The sequence below is a fragment of the Phyllobates terribilis genome, unplaced genomic scaffold (genome assembly GCF_046119375.1).
Source record: "Phyllobates terribilis strain yellow unplaced genomic scaffold, ASM4611937v1 Scaffold_4__5_contigs__length_816908805, whole genome shotgun sequence".
Taxonomy (NCBI): Eukaryota; Metazoa; Chordata; class Amphibia; order Anura; family Dendrobatidae; genus Phyllobates; species Phyllobates terribilis.
The window spans coordinates 5,007,415-5,031,884 of NW_027362764.1; the positions used below are offsets into that span (position 1 = coordinate 5,007,415).

The window sequence follows — 24,470 nt, forward strand, 5'->3', positions numbered from 1 at the left end:
GGGGCAAGCGAGAGGGAGGAAGCGAGGCGCGGAGGAAGGGGGCACGAGAGAGGGAGAAAGTGGGGCGCGGAGGATGAGGGCACGAGAGAGGGAGGAAGCGGGGCGCGGAGGATGGGGGCAAGCGACAGGGAGGAAGCGGGGCACGAGAGAGAGGAAGCGGGGAACGGAGGATGGGGACACGAGAGACAGGAAGCGGGGCACGGAGAATGGGGGCACGAAAGAGGAAGCGGGGCGCGGAAGATGGGGGCACAAGAGAGGGAGGAAGCGGGGCGCAGAGGATGGGGGCACGAGAGAGAGGAAGCGGGGCGTGGAGGATGGGGGCACGAGAGCGGGAGGAAGCGGGGCGCGGAGGATGGGAGCACAAGAGAGGAAGGAAGCGGGGCGCAGAGGATGGGGCACAAGAGAGGAAGGAAGCGGGGCGCGGAGGATGGGGGCACGAGAGAGAGGAAGCGGGGCGCGGAAGATGGGAGCACGAGAGAGGGAGGAAGCGGGGCACGAGAGAGAGGAAGCGGGGCGCGGAGGATGGGGGCGCGGAGGATGGGGGCACGAGAGAGGAAGCGGGGCGCGGAGGATGGGGGCACGAGAGAGGAAGCGGGGCGCGGAAGATGGGGGCACGAGAGAGGAAGCGGGGCGCGGAAGATGGGGGCACAAGAGAGAGGAAGCGGGGCGCGGAAGATGGGGGCACAAGAGAGGGAGGAAGCGGGGCACGAGAGGGAGGAAGCGGGGCGCGGAGGATGGGGGCACGAGAGAGAGGAAGCGGGGCGCGGAGGATGGGGGCACGAGAGAGGGAGGAAGCGGGGCGCGGAGGATGGGGGCACGAGAGAGGGAGGGAGCGGGGCGTGGAGGATGGGGGCACAAGAGAGGAAACCGGGCGCGGAGGATGGGGGCACGAGAGAGAGGAAGCGGGGCGCAGAGGATGGGGGCACGAGAGAGAGGAAGCGGGGCGCAGAGGATGGGGGCACGAGAGAGAGGAAGCGGGGCGCAGAGGATGGGGGCACGAGAGAGAGGAAGCGGGGTGCGGAGGATGGGGGCATGAGAGAGAGGAAGCGGGGCGCGGAGGATAGGGGCACGAGAGAGGGAGGAAGCGGAGGATGGGGGCAAGCGAGAGGGAGGAAGCGAGGCGCGGAGGAAGGGGGCACGAGAGAGGGAGAAAGTGGGGCGCGGAGGATGAGGGCACGAGAGAGGGAGGAAGCGGGGCGCGGAGGATGGGAGCAAGCGACAGGGAGGAAGCGGGGCACGAGAGAGAGGAAGCGGGGAACGGAGGATGGGGACACGAGAGACAGGAAGCGGGGCACGGAGAATGGGGGCACGAAAGAGGAAGCGGGGCGCGGAAGATGGGGGCACAAGAGAGGGAGGAAGCGGGGCGCAGAGGATGGGGGCACGAGAGAGAGGAAGCGGGGCGTGGAGGATGGGGGCACGAGAGCGGGAGGAAGCGGGGCGCGGAGGATGGGAGCACAAGAGAGGAAGGAAGCGGGGCGCAGAGGATGGGGCACAAGAGAGGAAGGAAGCGGGGCGCGGAGGATGGGGGCACGAGAGAGAGGAAGCGGGGCGCGGAAGATGGGAGCACGAGAGAGGGAGGAAGCGGGGCACGAGAGAGAGGAAGCGGGGCGCGGAGGATGGGGGCACGAGAGAGAGGAAGCGGGGCGCGGAGGATGGGGGCACGAGAGAGGAAGCGGGGCGCGGAGGATGGGGGCACGAGAGAGGAAGCGGGGCGCGGAAGATGGGGGCACGAGAGAGAGGAAGCGGGGCGCGGAGGATGGGGGCACGAGAGAGGAAGCGGGGCGCGGAAGATGGGGGCACAAGAGAGAGAGGAAGCGGGGCGCAGAGGATGGGGGCATGAGAGGGAGGAAGCGGGGCGCGGAAGATGGGGGCACAAGAGAGGGAGGAAGCGGGACGCGGAAGATGGGGGCACAAGAGAGAGGAAGCGGGGCGCGGAAGATGGGGGCACAAGAGAGGGAGGAAGCGGGGCGCAGAGGATGGGGGCACAAGAGAGGGAGGAAGCGGGGCGCAGAGGATGGGGGCACGAGAGGGAGGAAGCGGGGCGCGGAGGATGGGGGCAAGCGAGCGGGAGGAAGCGGGGCGCGGAGGATGGGGGCAAGCGAGAGGGAGGAAGCGGGGCGTGGAGGATGGGGGCAAGCGAGAGGGAGGAAGCGGGGCGTGGAGGATGGGGCCAAGAGAAAGAGAGGAAGTGGGGCGCGGAAGATGGGGGCACGAGAGAGAGGAAGCAGGGCGCGGAAGATGGGGGCACGAGAGAGAGGAAGCAGGGCGCGGAGGATGGGGGCACGACAGAGGGAGGAAGCGGGGCGTGGAGGATGGGGCCAAGAGAAAGAGAGGAAGCGGGGCACGGAAAATGGGGGCACGAGAGAGAGGAAGCGGGGCGCGGAGGATGGGGTCACGAGAGAGGGAGGAAGCGGGGCGCGGAGGGTGGGGTCACGAGAGAGGGAGGAAGCGGGGCGCGGAGGGTGGGGTCACGAGAGAGGGAGGAAGTGGGGCGCGGAGGGTGGGGGCACGAGAGAGGAAGCGGGGCGCGGAGGATGGGAGCACGAGAGAGGGAGGAAGCGGGGCGCGGAGGATGGGGGCACGAGAGAGGGAGGAAGCGGGGCGTGGAGGATGGGGCCAAGAGAAAGAGAGGAAGCGGGGCGCGGAGGATGGGGGCACGAGAGAGGGAGGAAGCGGGGTGCGGAGGATGGGGGCTTGAGAGAGAGAGGAAGCGGGGTGTAGACTATGGGGGCATGTTAGAGGGAGGAAGCGGGGCGTGGAGGATGGGGGCACGAGAGAGGAAACGGGGCGCGGAGGATGGGGACACGAGAGAGAGGAAGCGGGGCGCGGAGGATGGGACCACAAGAGAGAGGGAGGAAGCGGGGTGCGGAGGATGGGAGCACAAGAGAGGAAGGAAGCGGGGCGCGGAAGATGGGAGCACGAGAGAGGGAGGAAGCGGGGCACGAGAGAGAGGAAGCGGGGCGCGGAGGATGGGGGCACAAGAGACAGGAAGCGGGGCGCGGAAGATGGGGGCACAAGAGAGGGAGGAAGCGGGGCGCAGAGGATGAGGGCACGAGAGAGAGGAAGCGGGGCGTGGAGGATGGAGGCAAGCGAGCGGGAGGAAGCGGGGCGCGGAGGATGGGGGCAAGCGAGAGGGAGGAAGCGGGGCGTGGAGGATGGGGGCAAGAGAAAGAGAGGAAGCGGGGCGCGGAAGATGGGGGCATGAGAGAGAGGAAGCGGGGCGCGGAAGATGGGGGCACGAGAGAGAGGAAGCGGGGTGCGGAGGATGGGGGCACGAGAGAGGGAGGAAGAGGGGCACGGAAGATGGGGGCACGAGAGAGAGGAAGCGGGGTGCGGAGGATGGGGGCACGAGAGAGGGAGGAAGAGGGGCGCGGAGGATGGGGGCACGAGAGAGAGAGGAAGCGGGGCGCGGAAGATGGGAGCACAAGAGAGAGAGAGAGCGGGGCGCGGAGGATGGGGGCATGTGAGAGGGAGGAAGCAGGACGTAGACCAGTGTTTCCCAAACCCCATCCTCACGGCCCCCCACAGGTCATGTTTTCAGGATCTCCTTAGTATTGCACAGGTGAGATGCCTTGATGATACTTCAGTCACCTGTGTAATACTAAGGAGATCCTGAAAACATGACCTGTGGGGGTCCGCGAGCATGGGGTTTGGGAAACACTGGCGTAGACAATGGTGACATGTGAGAGGGAGGAAGTGGGGATCAGAGGATGGGGGCACGAGAGAGAGGAAGCGGGGCGTGGAGGATGGGGGCAAGCGAGCGGGAGGAAGCGGGGCACGGAGGATGGGGGCAAGCGAGAGGGAGGAAGCGGGGCGCGGAGGATGGGGCCAAGAGAAAGAGAGGAAGCGGGGCGCAGAAGATGGGGGCACGAGAGAGAGGAAGCGGGTCGCGGAAGATGGGGGCACGAGAGAGAGGAAGCGGGGTGCAGAGGATGGGGGCACGAGAGAGGGAGGAAGAGGGGCGCGGAGGATGGGGGCACGAGAGAAAGAGGAAGCGGGGCGCGGAAGATGGGAGCACAAGAGAGAGAGGGAGCGGGGCGCGGAGGATGGGGGCATGTGAGAGGGAGGAAGCAGGACGTAGACCAGAGTTTCCCAAACCCCATCCTCACGGCCCCCCACAGGTCATGTTTTCAGGATCTCCTTAGTATTGCACAGGTGAGATGCCTGATGCCTTGATACTTCAGTCACCTGTGTAATACTAAGGAGATCCTGAAAACATGACCTGTGGGGGTCCGCGAGCATGGGGTTTGGGAAACACTGGCGTAGACAATGGTGACATGTGAGCGGGAGGAAGCGGGGCGTGAAGGATGGTGACATGCGAAAGAGAGGGAGCGGGGCGCGGACGATGGCGGCATGTGAGGGAGGAAGCGGAGCGCTGAGGATGGGGGCATGGGACGAGATTATCGGGATAGGTAAGGAGGTGTCGGGAGCAGGCCACCATCTTTCCAGTCTTACTTGTACAGGGTGACGTCCACAGATCCCTGGGTTTTGGGCACAGACGGAGCCACTTTGATTTCCTCCGAACGTTCATCCCTCTGCTGCTGAAATATCTGCGAGTGCTGGACCTCCTGAGGATGCCGTGCCTCAAACACCTCCTCCGGGGTGAGATACAGGGTGATGGGGATCATGGGCAATATGCTGATGTACCTACGGCCGACACATTGCGACGAGATCATGCAGTGCACACCAAGACAAATTATAGGCACCCCCATGAATACAGAGAGGAAAGAGTTAACATACCACCATACAAGAGACCCTTCTTACCTCTTTGCCAGGGTGAGGTTATAGTAGCTGAAGAGCGTTGGCCAGTGCCGGAAGGACAGTTTGCGCCACGTTTCTTCATCTTCGGGGCCCCAGGTGACCTCTGTGTGGGCCCAGTCCTCCTTGAGTTCTGGTCCGACTTTGCTTTGGTCCTTACGCTGCCTCTCTGCCCAGCTGCCTCTGGAAGTTCCCTCTAAGGCCCCTCGGAGGGTCTCCATCCCTTCATTGTGGTCTCGTTGAGACTGATTCTCCAGGAGCTGAGAGGAGCCAGTGGGGAGGATAGAGAGGGAGCTCTGCGGGTCAGCAGCTGGCATTACGGGTACAGGAATGGGTGGCACTACGGCGCCCCCTAGAGGGCTCTGCTCTGTGACCTGAACAGTGGTCAGGTAGGTACTGAGGCCGGCAGGGTCGGTGTAGAGGAGGATCCCTATCCACACCACAGTCCCTGCCTGTAGAGAAGAGACGTGTTATACAACGGCCATTTATAGGGCCGGGCACCTGTCGCCACCCTGCACTTACCATGATGATCCTCTGGGCCAGCCGCGTCCTGGCAAAGAAGTAGATGAGCCGCAGTCTTTTGGGCAGGCGCAGGTTTCGCAGGGGCTGCAGGGTGATGGTGTGAGGGGTGTTGGGGCGCAGGGCTTGCTGACGCTCGTATTTCGGTGTACGTGACAAAGGCTTGGATGGCGGCATGCAGGCCTCGGCTGGCATCCTCTTGTTCAGGTCCGCGAGCTGCAGGTAAGGGGAGCACCCGATGAGAGCGGCTGCGAGCAGCGCCTGACTCCTGCGTGCCCATGCATCACATGAACAGTACATGGATGGCAATGACAAGGTATAGTACCTAACTGCCCATGTGGTGGCGCTGCAGGTGAACTCAACACTCATTGCTGGGTTCCAGCTGGACTGATGGATGGAGGTCCCAGCAGCGGGAGACCCGGCTTCCAGGATTATTGGGGGAGTGGGAATGGGGGGTTTGGCATATGAGCGGCCGTGCACCAATATTGGGACATAAAAAGGCTGAATAGCTGTATGGAAACCAAACCTGCGCAGACTTGTGGACATTTTATCGGTTTTCACGGCTGCATTGTGTTTAGGTGGAAGGACCGGGGCTGCCACGTCCTGATGGATCTACTACAACGGCTTTACATTATAGCGGACATCTCTAGGTCAGGTCTGTCACGAGCTTCCGCTTGTGGCGGAGGGGCTGCCTACAAATGTAGCGCATCTTTCTCCGGTGCGCCTCTTATTACTGTCCCCCCATGGGCTCACACTAAATCATTTGTACTGAAGGATCACGTGTAGTGTGCGGCAGGAAATCCACGTGTCCTGCAGTGATCCCTGCCCCACTCGGCTTCATATCCCGCGCAGCGGAGCACAAGCATCGGCACGTGCATCCACACGCCGGGAGGACCCTCAAGGATCAGCCTTATCTGCTGTGCAGTGATTAGGTCTGTGCAGCCCGGCGGCTGATATCTGCTTCCAAAAAAAATGCATAAGAATATAAGACGATCCCCGAAATGTACTAGGCAAGAGGCTCATTAGACATCCCTTGGGATCTACATATACATTTGTGGAGATCTTTACAGCTGCCTCACATCTGGCCACACGGACGCCATCCATCTCTTCCTATTACTGTGCAGGCAAATGTGTCAGCAGGTTAATGACATGCAGACAGCCGCGGGGTCGGACCTCCACAGCAGCGGCAGGGAGGGTGACCCGTCTTACAGAGAGTCACTGCGCTCATCGGCTTTCCGGAGCACCTCTCATACCTCCATTCTGCGGATGTCGATGGATAATACGGTGGTGAAGAAGAACATCTGCAGGAAGAAGTCCGATACCAACCCGACCACAGCGAAGAGGCAGAACTCCTGGGAGAGAAGAAACGGGAAGAACATGAGAAGAGGAACATCCAGCCGAGGACGAGGCCCAAGTGTGAGGAGAAGATCCCCATCGTCCACCTCCTAAACCCATCACTATGTACAGATGAGCCGCAGCTTAACAGATCGCTGTCAGGGGCACAAACCTCCAAACTCGTGTGTCACCACCCAAGGATACAGACAACCCCATATATCCCAATGACTAGAAAGCCACCATATAACAGATATTAGGCCGATTCTGCCAAACCGGAGAAGTTCAACCACTTGTAGATATCAGCGTATAAATCTGCAGAGCCGGGTCCAGCGGCCGGGTCAGTAGTCCGTGGTTCATAGCCGGGAGCCCTGCAAACCTCCTCCCAGCGTCCGCTCCTCTGATTACTCGGCCTGGCGCGATGTTATTGTAGAAAAGCGACATGTCGTAGCGCCAGGTCAGGTGATCAAAACAGGAGCCGCGGACGTTGACATGTAGGAGGTAATTTACAGGGCTCTCATCCAGCAGCCATGGACCACTGACCCAACCACTGACCCGGCCACTGACCCAACCACTGACCCGGCCACTGACCCAACCACTGACCCAACCACTGACCCGGCCACTGACCCGGCCACTGACCCAACCACTGGACCACTGACCCGATCACTGACCCGGCCACTGAACCAACCACTGACCCAACCACTGACCCGGCCACTGACCCGGCCACTGACCCAACCACTGACCCAACCACTGACCCAACCACTGACCCAACCACTGGACCACTGACCCGATCACTGACCCGGCCACTGACCCAACCACTGGACCACTGACCCGATCACTGACCCGGCCACTGACCCAACCACTGACCCGGCCACTGACCCGGCCACTGACCCAACCACTGACCCAACCACTGACCTGGCCACTAGTTATATACAGTGGGGAAAATAAGTAATTGATTCTCTTCCAATTTTGCATGTTTTCCCACTTACACAGAATGGAGAGATCTGTAATTTGTATCGTAGGTCACTTCACCTGTGAGAGACAGAATCAAAATCCAGAAAATCACATTGTATGATTGTTACATAATTAATTTGCATTTTATTACATGAAATAAGTATTTGATACAATAGAAAAATAGAACCTAATATTTAGTGCAGAAACCTTTGTTATAATTACAGAGGTCAGAGGTTTCCGGTAGTTCTTGACCAGGTTTGCACATACTGCGGCAGGGATTTTGGCCCCCTCCTCCATACAGATCTTCTCCAGATCTTTCAGGTTTCGGGGCTGTCGCTGGGCAACATTGAGTTTCAGCTCCATCCAATGATTATCTATTGGGTTCAGGGCTGGAGACTGGCTAGACCACTCCAGGACCTTGAAATGCTTCTTACGGAGCCGCTCCTTAGTTGCCCTGGCTGTGTGTTTCAGATCATTGTCATGCTGGAAGCCCCAGCCACGACCCATCTTCAATGCTCTTACTGAGGGACGGAGATTGCTGGCCAAAATCTCGCGATACATGACCCCATCCATCCTCCCTTCTATACAGTGCAGTCGTCCTGTCCCCTTTGCAGAAAAGCACCCCCAAAGTATGATGTTTCCCCCACCATGCTTAATGGTTGGGACGGTGTTCTTGGGGTTGTACTCATCCTTCTTCTTCCTCCAAACACGGCGAGGGGAGCTGATACCAAAAAGTTCTATTTTGGTCTCATCTGACCACATGACCTTCTCCCATGCCTCCTCTGGATCATCCTGATGGTCATTGGTGAACTTCAAACGGGCCTGGACATGTGCTGGCGTGAGCAGGAGGACCTTGTGTGCCTGGCGGGATTTCAATCCATGACGGTGTAGAGTGTTACTAACAGTAACGTTTGAGACTGTGGTCCCAGCTCTCTTCAGGTCATTGACCAGGTCCTCCCGTGTAGTTCTGGGCAGATTCCTGACCTTTCTCAGAATCATCCTTACCCCACAAGGCGAGATCTTGCATGGAACCCCAGACCGAGGAAGATTGACAGTCATCATGTGTTTCTTCCATTCTCTAATAATTGTGCCAACAGTTGTTGCCTTCTCACCACGCTGCTTGCCCAATTAATACAAGTAATGAGTGCAGAGTAGGGGGGCTTCTTAAAGAAAAACTAACAGGTCTGTGAGAGGCAGGATTCTTGCTGGTTGGTCGGTGATCAAATACTTATTTCATACAATAAAATGCAAATTAATTATGTAACAATCCTGCAATGTGATTTTCTGGATTTTATTCTTAGCTTCTGTCTCTCACAGGTGAAGTGACCTACGATAAAAATTACAGATCTCTCCATTCTTTGTAGGTGGGAAAACTTGCAAAATCCACACTGTATCAAATACTTATTTTCCCCACTGTATGTGGGGTCCCGCAATCCCAGAGAACGGCCCATTCTTCCCAGAGCCCGGCGTTCACAGGTCTAGAAACCATTCCCTGTGCAGCCCCAGCGGGCGCCGCTCACTATGGGACGTCCTGTGCTCGCCGGTATCGAGGCGGCGAGGGTTCACCGAGTGCAGAGAAGCAATGTCCTTGGTTAGATCTGATAACGGAGCGCAGAGATACGAGGGAATCCCCGGACACCGCCGATCACTGATCACCTCACCTGAATGGCAGGAACCAGAGTGAAATATCCGATCAGGATGATCCCCAGCTCCGTGGCCATGTTCTTCATGATGGACCAGCTCTCGTTACTTAACCCTGAACATGCCAGAGAGAAGGCAGTAGGTAGATTAGAGGGGAATCCATACATGTCCCACAACCAGAAGGACCCCTGGGTCACTCACCTTGTGCTATGCGGAGTTTCACCTCAAGGTCAACCGGAGTGGACACAACAGATTTCGTCAGCACCAAAACATTCTCTAATCCGATGACCACGACCAGATAAGGGAAGATCTCCCTGCGGGAAGAGACATAAAGAGGTGACTATAGCCGCCGAGAAGTGGGGGTCCAGGACCCTAAACTAATGAAAGAAGTGTCCACGGTCCAGGTGCTGCACGCCGTCTTCTCATACACGGCTACATACCCGCCATTGAGGGTCGGGGTCAACCCAAAGAGAGTGCACAGTCCCACCGACATCAGCAGCGAGCTCAGCACGGTCACCACCGCCGCCAGCGCCAAGCCCCATTTGGACTTCACCAGGTCGATCTTCCCTTTAAAGCAAAAAAAACCCAACAAATAAATAAATAATAGCACAAACATACGGTGATCAGACCTTATTGCCATCTGTACTAAGATTTCTATTGTCCCAATGCAACTAAAAAGTGTAGCAAATCCTCTGGAATAAAGGGCGACGCCATCTGCTCTGTCAGCAGCTCCTCAGCCTCCCGGCCTCCTCCCGTCGGGGAGCAGCGCGCTGCTGAGGACTGGAGGTTCAGAGAAAGGTCATGTTCTCTCTTGCACATTTCTCTGCAGCATCGGAGGAGCACAGCGCACCGACACTGTCATCCAGCATACAGCTTGCGAGTGCACACAGGTTGCTTAGGAAACCGCCTACCACTGATAGACTGCAGAGGTGGCTGATAACCTAGGCAACATGCTGGAAATAGCTCCAGTCTGAGGATTTTTAAGAATGGGTCAATTGTAAAGTTATTCATTTTTATCAGCACTTTGGCATTTTACCCATTTATCAAGTCAAAACAACACCATAAAAATTCTCCAGCCGTTTTCTGTATGCAGCTCATATGCAGACCTATGGATGATTCTACTACCAGTCAATAAGACCCCCCTAGCCCTCCCTCTGTGAGCGTGGACGTACTGGTGGAGAAGTAGATGTAAGCAAACAGTATGAAGTAAGTGGTGACCAGAGGAATGAGCTCCGCGATTCCGATCTCCTCCTTGAAGTGGACGTGGACGATGTTCTGACCCCGGGAGGTGCAGTTGGTGTTGGGGTGCAGCTGTCTCAGACGGGTTCTCAGGCTGCTCAGAAACCTGCCGAAATAACAGGCATGTAATCTGAGCCAACCATACACAGGGCAAGGTTCGTGACACTGTGACATACCCTGAAGTGAAGCAGCGCTCGGGACCTACCTTGCATCGTATCCGCGCAGGGCCAGTGTGATGGTGTACGACACGATCCGCTTCCGATTGTACAGGCTGACACCGCTCTGCTTCCCGGGGACCCCGAAGAGCAGATCTGCAGAAGAGAAGAGGACCGGAATGACCCACTGAAAAACACTATGGCTGCTCGAGAAGGGCGGCTGCTAGAAGGGCGACTGTGAGAGGGGCGGCTGTGAGGAGGCACGTCGCGAGGAGGGTGGCTGCGAGGAGGCATGCCGCGAGGAGGGTGGCTGCGAGAAGGGCGACTGCGAGAGGGGCGGCTGCGAGAAGGGCGGCTGCGAGAGGGGCGGCTGCGAGAGGGGCGGCTGCGAGAGGGGCGGCTGCGAGAGGGGCGGCTGCGAGAGGGGCGGCTGCGAGAGGGGCGGCTGCGAGAGGGGCGGCTGCGAGAAGGGCGACTGCGAGAGGGGCGGCTACGAGAGGGGCGGCTGTGAGGAGGCACGCCACGAGGAGGGTGGCTGCGAGGAGGCACGTCGCGAGGAGGCACGCAGCGAGGAGGGTGGCTGCGAGGAGGCACGCCACGAGGAGGGCGACTGCGAGAGGGGCGGCTGTGAGGAGGCACGCCGCGAGGAGGGCGACTGCGAGAGGGGCGGCTACGAGAGGGGCGGCTGTGAGGAGGCACGTCGCGAGGAGGGTGGCTGCGAGGAGGCATGCCGCGAGGAGGGTGGCTGCGAGAAGGGCGACTGCGAGAGGGGCGGCTGCGAGAAGGGCGGCTGCGAGAGGGGCGGCTGCGAGAGGGGCGGCTGCGAGAGGGGCGGCTGCGAGAGGGGCGGCTGTGAGGAGGCACGCCACGAGGAGGGTGGCTGCGAGGAGGCACGTCGCGAGGAGGCACGCCGCGAGGAGGGCGACTGCGAGAGGGGCGGCTGTGAGGAGGCACGCCGCGAGGAGGGCGACTGCGAGAGGGGCGGCTACGAGAGGGGCGGCTGTGAGAAGGCACGCTGCGAGGAGGGCGACTGCGAGAGGGGCCACTGCGAGAGGGGCGGCCGCGAGAGGGGCGGCCGCGAGGAGGGTGGCTGCGAGGAGGCACGCCGCGAGGAGGGTGGCTGCGAGGAGGCACGCTGCGAGGAGGGTGGCTGCGAGGAGGCACGTCACGAGGAGGGTGGCTGCGAGGAGGCACGCCGCGAGGAGGGCGACTGCGAGAGGGGCGGCTGCGAGGAGGCACACCGCGAGGAGGGCGACTGCGAGGAGGCACGCCGCTACAAGGCGAAAAGGGCCGCCGCCACGGGAAGATAGCGCTAAGGGAAGATAGGGGCCGCTCCTACCTCGGAGTGTGGCCGACGTCTGCAGAGTTTTGGGCTCATGCTGTTGGATGGTCCGGATGAGGTCGGGATCCTGGTTGAATCGTTCTCGGTTGTTCTGCCAGAAGTTGCCCGGAGAAAGGAGGAGGCAGCCATGTTCTGGAAGTTTCTCTCTGAGTTTCTTGAGTCCCGGCAGGAGGTCGGTCACTTGCAGACAGACGTCTTCCAGGCTTGTCTCGCTACTCCTGGGTGAAAGGAAAAAAAAAAAAAAGTCCAGTAATGTGAATAAAGGCATAAAACTCACCATTTTCAAAATCACTGCTTCATGTCAGTGAAAAGAGAAAACTCCTCATCTCCTGGACCTTATCTACACCGACACACTGTAACAAGCTGACAGCTGTGTGAACAGGACTAGATCTGGTCGGCAAGTAGAGGTGGTAGGTAGACCTACTTACTGACTGTTACCAAGACAATCAGCAGAATCCCCCATCCCCATATACAGTTCTCAGCATTACCTCTCCCTGAGCACATGATTCCTGATCTCCTCCACCAATCCGAACACCCGGGAGAGAGGAGAGCGGAAGACGTCCACCGCCAGGAAGTTCTTGTCCCACGGAGAAACCACCGCCTTCACCAGAACCTGCTGGATGTAGGAAACGGGCCGACCGAGATACTGCAGAGACCAGAACACACGTGTAACAGAGTGCAGCTCTGGAGTATAATACAGGATAAGTCATGTAATGTATGTACACAGTGACTGCACCAGCAGAATAGTGAGTGCAGCTCTGGAGTATAATACAGGGTGTGACTCAGGATCAGTAATGTAATGTATGTACACAGTGACTGCACCAGCAGAATAGTGAGTGCAGCTCTGGGGTATAATACAGGATGTAACTCAGGATCAGTGATGTAATGTATGTACACAGTGACTGCACCAGCAGAATAGTGAGTACAGCTCAGGAGTATAATACAGGATGTAACTCAGGATAAGTAATGTAATGTATGTACAGAGTGACTGCACCAGCAGAATAGTAAGTGCAGCTCTGGAGTATAATACAGGATGTAACTCAGGATCAGTAATGTAATGTATGTACACAGTGACTGCACCAGCAGAATAGTGAGTGCAGCTCTGGAGTATAATACAGGATGTCACTCAGGATCAGCAATGTAATTTATGTACACAGTGACTGCACCAGCAGAATAGTGAGTGCAGCTCTGGAGTATAATACAGGATGTCACTCAGGATCAGTAATGTAATTTATGTACACAGTGACTGCACCAGTAGAATAGTGAGTGAAGCTCTGGAGTATAATACAGGATGTAACTCAGGATCAGCAATGTAATGTATGTACACAGTGACTGCACCAGCAGAATAGTGAGTGCAGCTCTGGAGTATAATACAGGAGGTAACTCAGGATCAGCAATGTAATGTATGTACACAGTGACTGCACCAGCAGAATAGTGAGTGCAGCTCTGGAGTATAATACAGGAGGTAACTCAGGATCAGCAATGTAATGTATGTACACAGTGACTGCACCAGCAGAATAGTGAGTGAAGCTCTGGAGTATAATACAGGATGTAACTCAGGATCAGCAATGTAATGCATGTACACAGTGACTGCACCAGCAGAATAGTGAGTGCAGCTCTGGAGTATAATACAGGAGGTAACTCAGGATCAGTAATGTAATGTATGTACACAGTGACTGCACCAGCAGAATAGTGAGTGCGGCTCTGGAGTATAATACAGGATGTCACTCAGGATCAGCAATGTAATGTATGTACACAGTGACTGCACCAGCAGAATAGTGAGTGAAGCTCTGGAGTATAATACAGGAGGTAACTCAGGATCAGTAATGTAATGAAATGTATGTACACTGTGACTGCACCAGCAGAATAGCGAGTGCAGCTCTGGAGTATAATACAGGAGGTAACTCAGGATCAGTAATGTAATGTAATGTATGTACACTGTGACTGCACCAGCAGAATAGCGAGTGCAGCTCTGGAGTATAATACAGGAGGTAACTCAGGATCTGTAATGTAATGTATGTACACTGTGACTGCACCAGCAGAATAGCGAGTGCAGCTCTGGAGTATAATACAGGAGGTAACTCAGGATCAGTAATGTAATGTAATGTATGTACACTGTGACTGCACCAGCAGAATAGCGAGTGCAGCTCTGGAGTATAATACAGGAGGTAACTCAGGATCAGTAATGTAATGTAATGTATGTACACAGTGACTGCACCAGCAGAATAGTGAGTGCAGCTCTGGGGTATAATACAGGATGTAACTCAGGATCAGTAATGTATGTACACAGTGACTGCACCAGCAGAATAGTGAGTGCAGCTCTGGGGTATAATACAGGATGTAACTCAGGATCAGTAATGTAATGTATGTACACAGTGACTGCACCAGCAGAATAGCGAGTGCAGCTCTGGGGTATAATACAGGATGTAACTCAGGATCAGTAATGTAATGTATGTACACAGTGACTGCACCAGCAGAATAGTGAGTGCAGCTCTGGGGTATAATACATGATGCAACTCAGGATCAGTAATGTAATGTAATGTATGTACACAGTGACTTCACCAGCAGAATAGTGAGTGCAGCTCTGGGGTATAATACAGGATGTAACTCAGGATCAGTAATGTAATGTATGTACACAGTGACTGCACCAGCAGAATAGTGAGTGCAGCTCTGGAGTATAATACAGGATGTAACTCAGGATCAGTAATGTAATGTATGTACACAGTGACTGCACCAGCAGAATAGTGAGTGCAGCTCTGGAGTATAATACAGGATGTAACTCAGGATCAGTAATGTAATGTATGTACACAGTGACTGCACCAGCAGAATAGTGAGTGCAGCTCTGGAGTATAATACAGGATGTAACTCAGGATCAGTAATGTAATGTATGTACACTGTGACTGCACCAGCAGAATAGTGAGTGCAGCTCTGGAGTATAATACAGGATGTAACTCAGGATCAGTAATGTAATGTATGTACACTGTGACTGCACCAGCAGAATAGTAAGTGCAGCTCTGGAGTATAATACAGGATGTAACTCAGGATCAGTAATGTAATGTATGTACACAGTGACTGCACTAGCAGAATAGTGAGTGCAGCTCTGGAGTATAATACAGGATGTAACTCAGGATCAGTAATGTAATGTATGTACACTGTGACTGCACCAGCAGAATAGTGAGTGCAGCTCTGGAGTATAATACAGGATGTAACTCAGGATCAGTAATGTAATGTATGTACACTGTGACTGCACCAGCAGAATAGTGAGTGCAGCTCTGGAGTATAATACAGGATGTAACTCAGGATCAGTAATGTAATGTATGTACACTGTGACTGCACCAGCAGAATAGTGAGTGCAGCTCTGGAGTATAATACAGGATGTAACTCAGGATCAGTAATGTAATGTATGTACACTGTGACTGCACCAGCAGAATAGTGAGTGCAGCTCTGGAGTATAATACAGGATGTAACTCAGGATCAGTAATGTAATGTATGTACACAGTGACTGCACCAGCAGAATAGTGAGTGCAGCTCTGGAGTATAATACAGGATGTAACTCAGGATCAGTAATGTAATGTATGTACACTGTGACTGCACCAGCAGTGATGCATATATACATTACACACACGCTATATATTGTGCACCCGGCAGCACGCTGCATTTTGGGGGATGTCGCTGCCTCATCCATATCCTGGTACTAAGTTCAGATCCTTTTTGTGCAGATAACATCACACGTGGTCAGATAACAGGAAGGAGAACAAGGTCGCTCCCTCTGTGATCTGCTAAGGTTTCGTCTTTCTGTGTGGAGCGGGCACAGGGTGGTACCTGTGACACGGGCGCAGCCCTACTGCGACTCATTGGCATGTCTGGGGTCTACATAAGGATCCTCAGACTCTTCTTATTGTCTTCAGTACCATGATCTTGCTCTATGGCGTCGGCTCCGAGGCTTCGTCCAGATTTCCTAGAGGCTGAAGGGCAAACTGATAACTCTACTGCTAGAAAGGCAAGGTCGCTACTCACCCAGTCCGGGCGGTCGCTGCGGTCGTCCGGGCTCTGTTCAGCTGGAGGTGGGGAGTAGTCCTTCACGGGTGTGATGAACTCGACGGGTCCTGTGCCGGGCAGAGGAAGCTTCAGGAGAGGAGAGCTGAGAGGAGGAAGAGTCAGTGACGGAGTCAGTAAGATGAAGGCTCCTCATTCACTTCTGGTCACTGCGCCAAAGTTGAGCTGACGGGGACTATACAGCGGGGCCCTGACCTGCTGGACCCTGCGACACTCATTAAATCCAAGACGGGTCCAGAAAGAAACATGAGTGATCAGATTACAGCGGCCAATTATAGGCTATATGCCAGAGCTGTATCCACAGCTACACTTCTCAGTACTGCTATGTAATATCCTCTGTGTTGCAGCTTTCTAGTAAGAGTTTTATCTCTCCCCACTACTGGATTCACAGCTACACTGCTGAAAACTGGTGCATAATAGCCTACATGTTGTTGCTTTCAAGCGTTATATCCCATCCAAAACTTGATTCATACCTACACTGCTCAGTACGGATATAATTTCATCTGTGTTACAGCTGTCTAGTAAGTGCTTATCTCACCCGAGTAGTGGATGCACAGCTACAATGCTCAGTACTGCTGTCCTCCATGCTGCTGATGATTCTGAACATGTCCTACAGAGACAGGAGAGCAAGCAGGAATCCCTCATGTCTGTCTATACCATGTATAGGAGGCATCATAGCAGTTATTCTTCTCCCACCAGCTCCGAGACAACTGAAAATTAGCGATCGAGTCTACAGAGGGGAAAACTGGTGAAAATGCATATAATGGCCAAAATTACTGTTATTCTCCACTTGAATCAGCGGCCCAGGCCTAGGACCGGACCTCTGGGTAATTTTACTGCAAGACTTAGTTCCATGAGTGCAAACTAAAGAACATAATCACAACGGTGCAGCAGTGACCACACAGGTCACATACAAAGCAGCATCGCAGTGTTACAGAGGATGCAGGAGAAGAAGAATAAGAACCACACCTGTGCCAGAGCAGAAAGGAGCCCGCATCACACTGCTCCGCAAACCTATGCATCATCCCCTCCATAGTCCTGATCTGCAACCAGCTCCACAGAAGTGGCCCAGCCGGTAATATCAGTAACTGAAGCAAAGGTGAAACCTCCACCTGAAGACGCCACCGCAAACTAGTGCGAGCCGACACTGCGAGCCCTGGTGTAACCGCAGCAGACATGAGAGAGGAGGCAGGAAGCAGAACACTAAACCACACAGCATTATACAAGCCTGTACACAGGGGCAGTATTATAGTAGTTATATTCTTGTACACAGGGGCAGTATTATAGCAGTTATATTCCTGTACACAGGGGCAGTATTATAGCAGTTATATTCCTGTACACAGGGGCAGTATTATAGCAGTTATATTCCTGTACACAGGGGCAGTATTATAGTAGTTATATCCTTGTACACAGGGGCAGTATTATAGCAGTTATATTCCTGTACACAGGGGCAGTATTATAGTAGTTATATTCTTGTATACAGGGGCAGTATTATAGCAGTTATATTCCTGTACACAGGGGCAGTATTATAGCAGTTATATTCCTGTACACAGGGGCAGTATTATAGCAGTTATATTCCTGTACACAGGGGCAGCATTATAGTAGTTATATTCCTGTACACAGGGGCAGTATTATAGTAGTTATATTCTTGTACATAGGAGCAGTATTATAGTAGTTATATTCTTGTACACAGGAGCAGTATTATAGTAGTTATATTCTTGTACACAGGGGCAGTATTATAGCAGTTATATTCCTGTACACAGGGGCAGTATTATAGTAGTTATATTCTTGTACATAGGAGCAGTATTATAGTAGTTATATTCTTGTACATAGGGGGCAGTATTATAGTAGTTATATTCTTGTACATAGCAGCAGTATTATCGTAGATATATTCCTGTACACAGGGGCAGTATTATAGTAGTTATATTCCTGTACACAGGGGCAGTATTATAGTAGTTATATTCTTGTACATAGGAGCAGTATTATAGTAGTTATATTCCTGTACACAGGGGCAGTATTATAGCAGTTATATTCCTGTACACAGGGGCAGTATTATAGCAGTTATATTCTTGTACACAGGGGCAGTATTATAGCAGTTATATTCCTGTACACAGGGGCAGTATTATAGCAGTTATATTCCTGTACACAGGGGCAGTATTATAGCAGTTATATTCTTGTACACAGGGGCAGTATTATAGCAGTTATATTCCTGTACACAGGGGCAGTATTATAGCAGTTATATTCCTGTACACAGGGGCAGTATTATAGCAGTTATATTCCTGTACACAGGGGCAGTATTATAGTAGTTATATTCCTGTACACAGGGGCAGTATTATAGCAGTTATATTCCTGTACACAGGGGCAGTATTATAGCAGTTATATTCCTGTACACAGGGGCAGTATTATAGTAGTTATATTCCTGTACACAGGGGCAGTATTATAGCAGTTATATTCCTGTACACAGGGGCAGTATTATAGCAGTTATATTCCTGTACACAGGGGCAGTATTATAGCAGTTATATTCCTGTACACAGGGGCAGTATTATAGTAGTTATATTCTTGTACACAGGGGCAGTATTATAGCAGTTATATTTCTGTACACAGGGGCAGTATTATAGTAGTTATATTCCTGTACACAGGGGCAGTATTATAGTAGTTATATTCTTGTACATAGGAGCAGTATTATAGTAGTTATATTCTTGTACATAGGGGGCAGTATTATAGTAGTTATATTCTTGTACATAGGAGCAGTATTATCGTAGATATATTCCTGTACACAGGGGCAGTATTATAGTAGTTATATTCCTGTACACAGGGGCAGTATTATAGTAGTTATATTCTTGTACATAGGAGCAGTATTATAGTAGTTATATTCCTGTACACAGGGGCAGTATTATAGTAGTTATATTCCTGTACACAGGGGCAGTATTATAGTAGTTATATTCCTGTACACAGGGGCAGTATTATAGTAGTTATATTCTTATACATAGGGGGAAGTATTATAGTAGTTATATTCTTGTACATAGGGGGCAGTATTATAGTAGTTATATTCTTGTACATAGGGAGCAGTATTATAGTAGTTATATTCTTGTACATAGGGAGCAGTATTATAGTAGTTATATTCTTGTACACAGGGGCAGTATTATAGTAGTTATATTCTTGTACATAGGGGCAGTATTATAGTAGTTATATTCTTGTACATAGGGGGCAGTATTATAGTAGTTATATTCTTGTACATAGGAGCAGTATTATAGTAGTTATATTCTTGTACATAGGGGGCAGTATTATAGTAGTTATATTCTTATACATAGGGGGCAGTATTATAGTAGCTATATTCTTATACATAGGGGGCAGTATTATAGTAGCTATATTCTTGTACACAGGGGCAGTATTATAGTAGTTATATTCTTGTACATAGGGGGCAGTATTATAGTAGTTATATTCATGTACATAGGGGGCAGTATTATAGTAGTTATATTCTTGTACATAGGGGGCAGTATTATAGTAGTTATATTCTTGTACATAGGGGGCAGTATTATAGTAGTTATATTCTTGTACATAGGGGGCAGTATTATAGTAGTTATATTCTTGTACATAGGGGGCAGTATTATAGTAGTTATATTCTTGTACATAGGGGGCAGTATTATAGTAGTTATATTCTTGTACATAGGGGGCAGTATTATAGTAGTTATATTCTTGTACAAAGGGGGCAGTATTATAGTAGTTATATTCTTGTACATAGGGGCAGTATTATAGTAGTTATATTCTTGTACATAGGGGCAGTATTATAGTAGTTATATTCTTGTACATAGGAGCAGTATTATAGTAGTTATATTCTTGCACACAGGGGCAGTATTATAGTAGTTATATTCTTGTACATAGGGGCAGTATTATAGTAGTTATATTCATGTACATAGGGGGCAGTATTATAGTAGTTACATTCTTGTACATAAGGGGCAGTATTATAGTAGTTATATTCTTGTACACAGGGGCAGTATTATAGTAGTTATATTCCTGTACATAGAGAGCAGTATTATAGTAGTTATATTCTTGTACATAGGAGCAGTATTATAGTAGTTATATTCTTGTACATAGGAGCAGTATTATAGTAGTTATATTCTTGTACATAGGAGCAGTATTATAGTAGTTATATTCTTCCACATAGGGGCAGTATAGTAGTTATATTCTTGTACATAGGGAGCAGTATTATAGTAGTTATATTCATGTACACAGGGGCAGTATTATAGTAGTTATATTCTTGTACATAGGGGGCAGTATTATAGTAGTTATATTCTTGTACATAGGGGCAGTATTATAGTAGTTATATTCTTGTACATAGGGGACAGTATTATAGTAGTTATATTCTTGTACATAGGGGCAGTATTATAGTAGTTATATTCTTGTACACAGGGGCAGTATTATAGTAGTTATATTCTTGTACATAGGGGCAGTATTATAGTAGTTATATTCTTGCACATAGGGGCAGTATAGTAGTTATATTCTTGTACATAGGGAGCAGTATTATAGTAGTTATATTCTTGTACATAGGGGCAGTATTATAGTAGTTATATTCTTGTACATAGGGGGCAGTATTATAGTAGTTATATTCTTGTATATAGGAGCAGTATTATAGTAGTTATATTCTTGTACATAGGGGCAGTATTATAGTAGTTATATTCTTGTATATAAGGGGCAGTATTATAGTAGTTATATTCTTGTACATAGGGGCAGTATTATAGTAGTTATATTCTTGTATATAAGGGGCAGTATTATAGTACTTATATTCTTGTACACAGGGGCAGTATTATAGTAGTTATATTCTTGTACATAGGGGCAGTATTATAGTAGTTATATTCTTGCACATAGGGGCAGTATAGTAGTTATATTCTTGTACATAGGGAGCAGTATTATAGTAGTTATATTCTTGTACATAGGGGCAGTATTATAGTAGTTATATTCTTGTACATAGGGAGCAGTATTATAGTAGTTATATTCTTGTACATAGGGGCAGTATTATAGTAGTTATATTCTTGCACATAGGGGCAGTATAGTAGTTATATTCTTGTACATAGGGAGCAGTATTATAGTAGTTATATTCTTGTACATAGGGGCAGTATTATAGTAGTTATATTCTTGTACATAGGGGGCAGTATTGTAGTAGTTATATTCTTGTATATAGGAGCAGTATTATAGTAGTTATATTCTTGCACATAGGGGCAGTATAGTAGTTATATTCTTGTACATAGGGAGCAGTATTATAGTAGTTATATTCTTGTACATAGGGGCAGTATTATAGTAGTTATATTCTTGTACATAGGGGGCAGTATTATAGTAGTTATATTCTTGTACATAGGGGCAGTATTATAGTAGTTATATTCTTGTACATAGGGGACAGTATTATAGTAGTTATATTCTTGTACATAGGGGCAGTATTATAGTAGTTATATTCTTGTACACAGGGGCAGTATTATAGTAGTTATATTCTTGTACATAGGGGCAGTATTATAGTAGTTATATTCTTGTACATAGGGGCAGTATTATAGTAGTTCTATTCTTGTACATAGGGGGCAGTATTATAGTAGTTCTATTCTTGTACATAGGGGGCAGTATTATAGTAGTTCTATTCTTGTACATAGGGGGCAGTATTATAGTAGTTCTATTCTTGTACATAGGGGGCAGTATTATAGGAGTTATATTCTTGTACATAGGAGCAGTATTATAGTAGTTATATTCTTGTACATAGGAGCAGTATTATAGTAGTTATATTCTTGTACATAGGGGGGCAGTATTATAGTAGTTATATTCTTGTACATAGGGAGCAGTATTATAGTAGTTATATTCTTGTACATAGGGGTATTATTATAGTAGTTATATTCTTGTACATAGGAGCAGTATTATAGCAGTTATATTCTAATACATAGGGGTAGTATTATAGGAGTTATATTCTTGTACATAGGGGCAGTATTATAGTAGTTATATTCTTGTACTTAGGAGCAGTATTATAGTAGTTATATTCTTGTACATAGGGGCAGTATTATAGTAGTTATATTCTTGTACATAGGAGCAGTATTATAGTAGTTATATCCTTGTACATAGGAGCAGTATTATAGTAGTTATATTCTTGTACATAGGGGCAGTATTATAGTAGTTATATTCTTGTACATAGGGAGCAGTATTATAGTAGTTATATTCTTGTACATAGGGGCAGTATTATAGTAGTTATATTCTTGCACATAGGGGCAGTATAGTAGTTATATTCTTGTACATAGGGAGCAGTATTATAGTAGTTATATTCTTGTACATAGGGGCAGTATTATAGTAGTTATATTCTTGTACATAGGGGGCAGTATTGTAGTAGTTATATTCTTGTATATAGGAGCAGTATTATAGTAGTTATATTCTTGCACATAGGGGCAGTATAGTAGTTATATTCTTGTACATAGGGAGCAGTATTATAGTAGTTATATTCTTGTACATAGGGGCAGTATTATAGTAGTTATATTCTTGTACATAGGGGGCAGTATTATAGTAGTTATATTCTTGTACATAGGGGCAGTATTATAGTAGTTATATTCTTGTACATAGGGGACAGTATTATAGTAGTTATATTCTTGTACATAGGGGCAGTATTATAGTAGTTATATTCTTGTACATAGGGGCAGTATTATAGTAGTTATATTCTTGTACATAGGGGCAGTATTATAGTAGTTCTATTCTTGTACATAGGGGGCAGTATTATAGTAGTTCTATTCTTGTACATAGGGGGCAGTATTATAGTAGTTCTATTCTTGTACATAGGGGGCAGTATTATAGTAGTTCTATTCTTGTACATAGGGGGCAGTATTATAGGAGTTATATTCTTGTACATAGGAGCAGTATTATAGTAGTTATATTCTTGTACATAGGAGCAGTATTATAGTAGTTATATTCTTGTACATAGGGGGGCAGTATTATAGTAGTTATATTCTTGTACATAGGGAGCAGTATTATAGTAGTTATATTCTTGTACATAGGGGTAGTATTATAGTAGTTATATTCTTGTACATAGGAGCAGTATTATAGCAGTTATATTCTAATACATAGGGGTAGTATTATAGGAGTTATATTCTTGTACATAGGGGCAGTATTATAGTAGTTATATTCTTGTACTTAGGAGCAGTATTATAGTAGTTATATTCTTGTACATAGGGGCAGTATTATAGTAGTTATATTCTTGTACATAGGAGCAGTATTATAGTAGTTATATCCTTGTACATAGGAGCAGTATTATAGTAGTTATATTCTTGTACATAGGGGCAGTATTATAGTAGTTATATTCTTGTACATAGGGGCGGTATTATAGCAGTTATATTCTTGTATATAGGGGGCAGTATTATAGTAGTTATATTCCTGTACATAGGGGGCAGTATTATAGTAGTTATATTCTTGTACATAGGGGGCAGTATTATAGTAGTTATATTCTTGTACTTAGGAGCAGTATTATAGTAGTTATATTCTTGTACATAGGGGGCAGTATTATAGCAGTTATATTCCTGTACATAGGAGCAGTATTATAGTAGTTATATTCTTGTACATAGGGGCAGTATTACAGTAGTTATATTCTTGTACATAGGGGCAGTATTATAGTAGTTATATTCCTGTACATAGGGGACAGTATTATAGTAGTTCTATTCTTGCATATAGGGAGCAGCATTATAGTAGTTATATTCTTGTACATAGGGGGCAGTATTATAGTAGTTATATTCTTTTATATAGGGAGCAGTATTATAGTAGTTATATTCTTTTATATAGGGAGCAGTATTATAGTAGTTATATTCTTGTATATAGGGAGCAGTATTATAGTAGTTATATTCTTGTATATAGGGGGCAGTATTATAGTAGTTATATTCTTGTACATAGGAGCACTATTATAGCAGTTATATTCTTGTATATAGGGAGCAGTATTATAGTAGTTATATTCTTGTACATAGGGAGCAGTATTATAGTAGTTATATTCTTGTACATAGGGGCAGTATTATAGTAGTTATATTCTTGTACATAGGAGCAGTATTATAGTAGTTATATTCTTGTACATAGGAACGGTATTATAGTAGTTATATTCTTGTACATAGGGGGGCAGTATTATAGTAGTTATATTCTTGTATATAGGGAGCAGTATTATAGTAGTTATATTATTGTACATAGGGGGCGGTGTTATAGTAGTTATATTCTTGTACTTAGGAGCAGTATTATAGCAGTTATATTCTTGTACATAGTGGCAGTATTATAGTAGTTACATTCTTGTACATAGGGGCAGTATTACAGTAGTTATATTGTTGTGTATAGGGGGCAGTATTATAGCAGTTATATTGTTGTGTATAGGAGCAGTATTATAGCAGTTATATTCTTGTACATAGGAGGCAGTATTATAGTAGTTATATTCTTGTACATAGGGGCAGTAATATAGTAGTTATATTCTTGTACATAGGAGCAGT

The 24,470-nt window shown here is 48.9% G+C and overlaps 1 protein-coding gene across 1 annotated transcript in view; it reads right to left on the minus strand.

Annotated features, from left to right (window-relative positions):
- Nucleotides 1-24,470, minus strand: part of SCAP (SREBF chaperone) — a 54,896-nt gene that overhangs the window by 8,386 nt on the left and 22,040 nt on the right. Inside the window, exons 3-14 of the mRNA XM_073677085.1 lie at nt 15,958-16,081; nt 12,429-12,586; nt 11,938-12,158; nt 10,649-10,754; nt 10,377-10,549; nt 9,645-9,771; nt 9,406-9,518; nt 9,225-9,319; nt 6,531-6,629; nt 5,281-5,493; nt 4,765-5,210; nt 4,456-4,647 (exon numbers count right to left, since the gene is read on the minus strand). Coding sequence (XP_073533186.1) covers nt 4,456-4,647; nt 4,765-5,210; nt 5,281-5,493; nt 6,531-6,629; nt 9,225-9,319; nt 9,406-9,518; nt 9,645-9,771; nt 10,377-10,549; nt 10,649-10,754; nt 11,938-12,158; nt 12,429-12,586; nt 15,958-16,081 — 2,067 coding nt within the window. The remainder of the gene's footprint in view (nt 1-4,455; nt 4,648-4,764; nt 5,211-5,280; nt 5,494-6,530; nt 6,630-9,224; nt 9,320-9,405; nt 9,519-9,644; nt 9,772-10,376; nt 10,550-10,648; nt 10,755-11,937; nt 12,159-12,428; nt 12,587-15,957; nt 16,082-24,470) is intronic.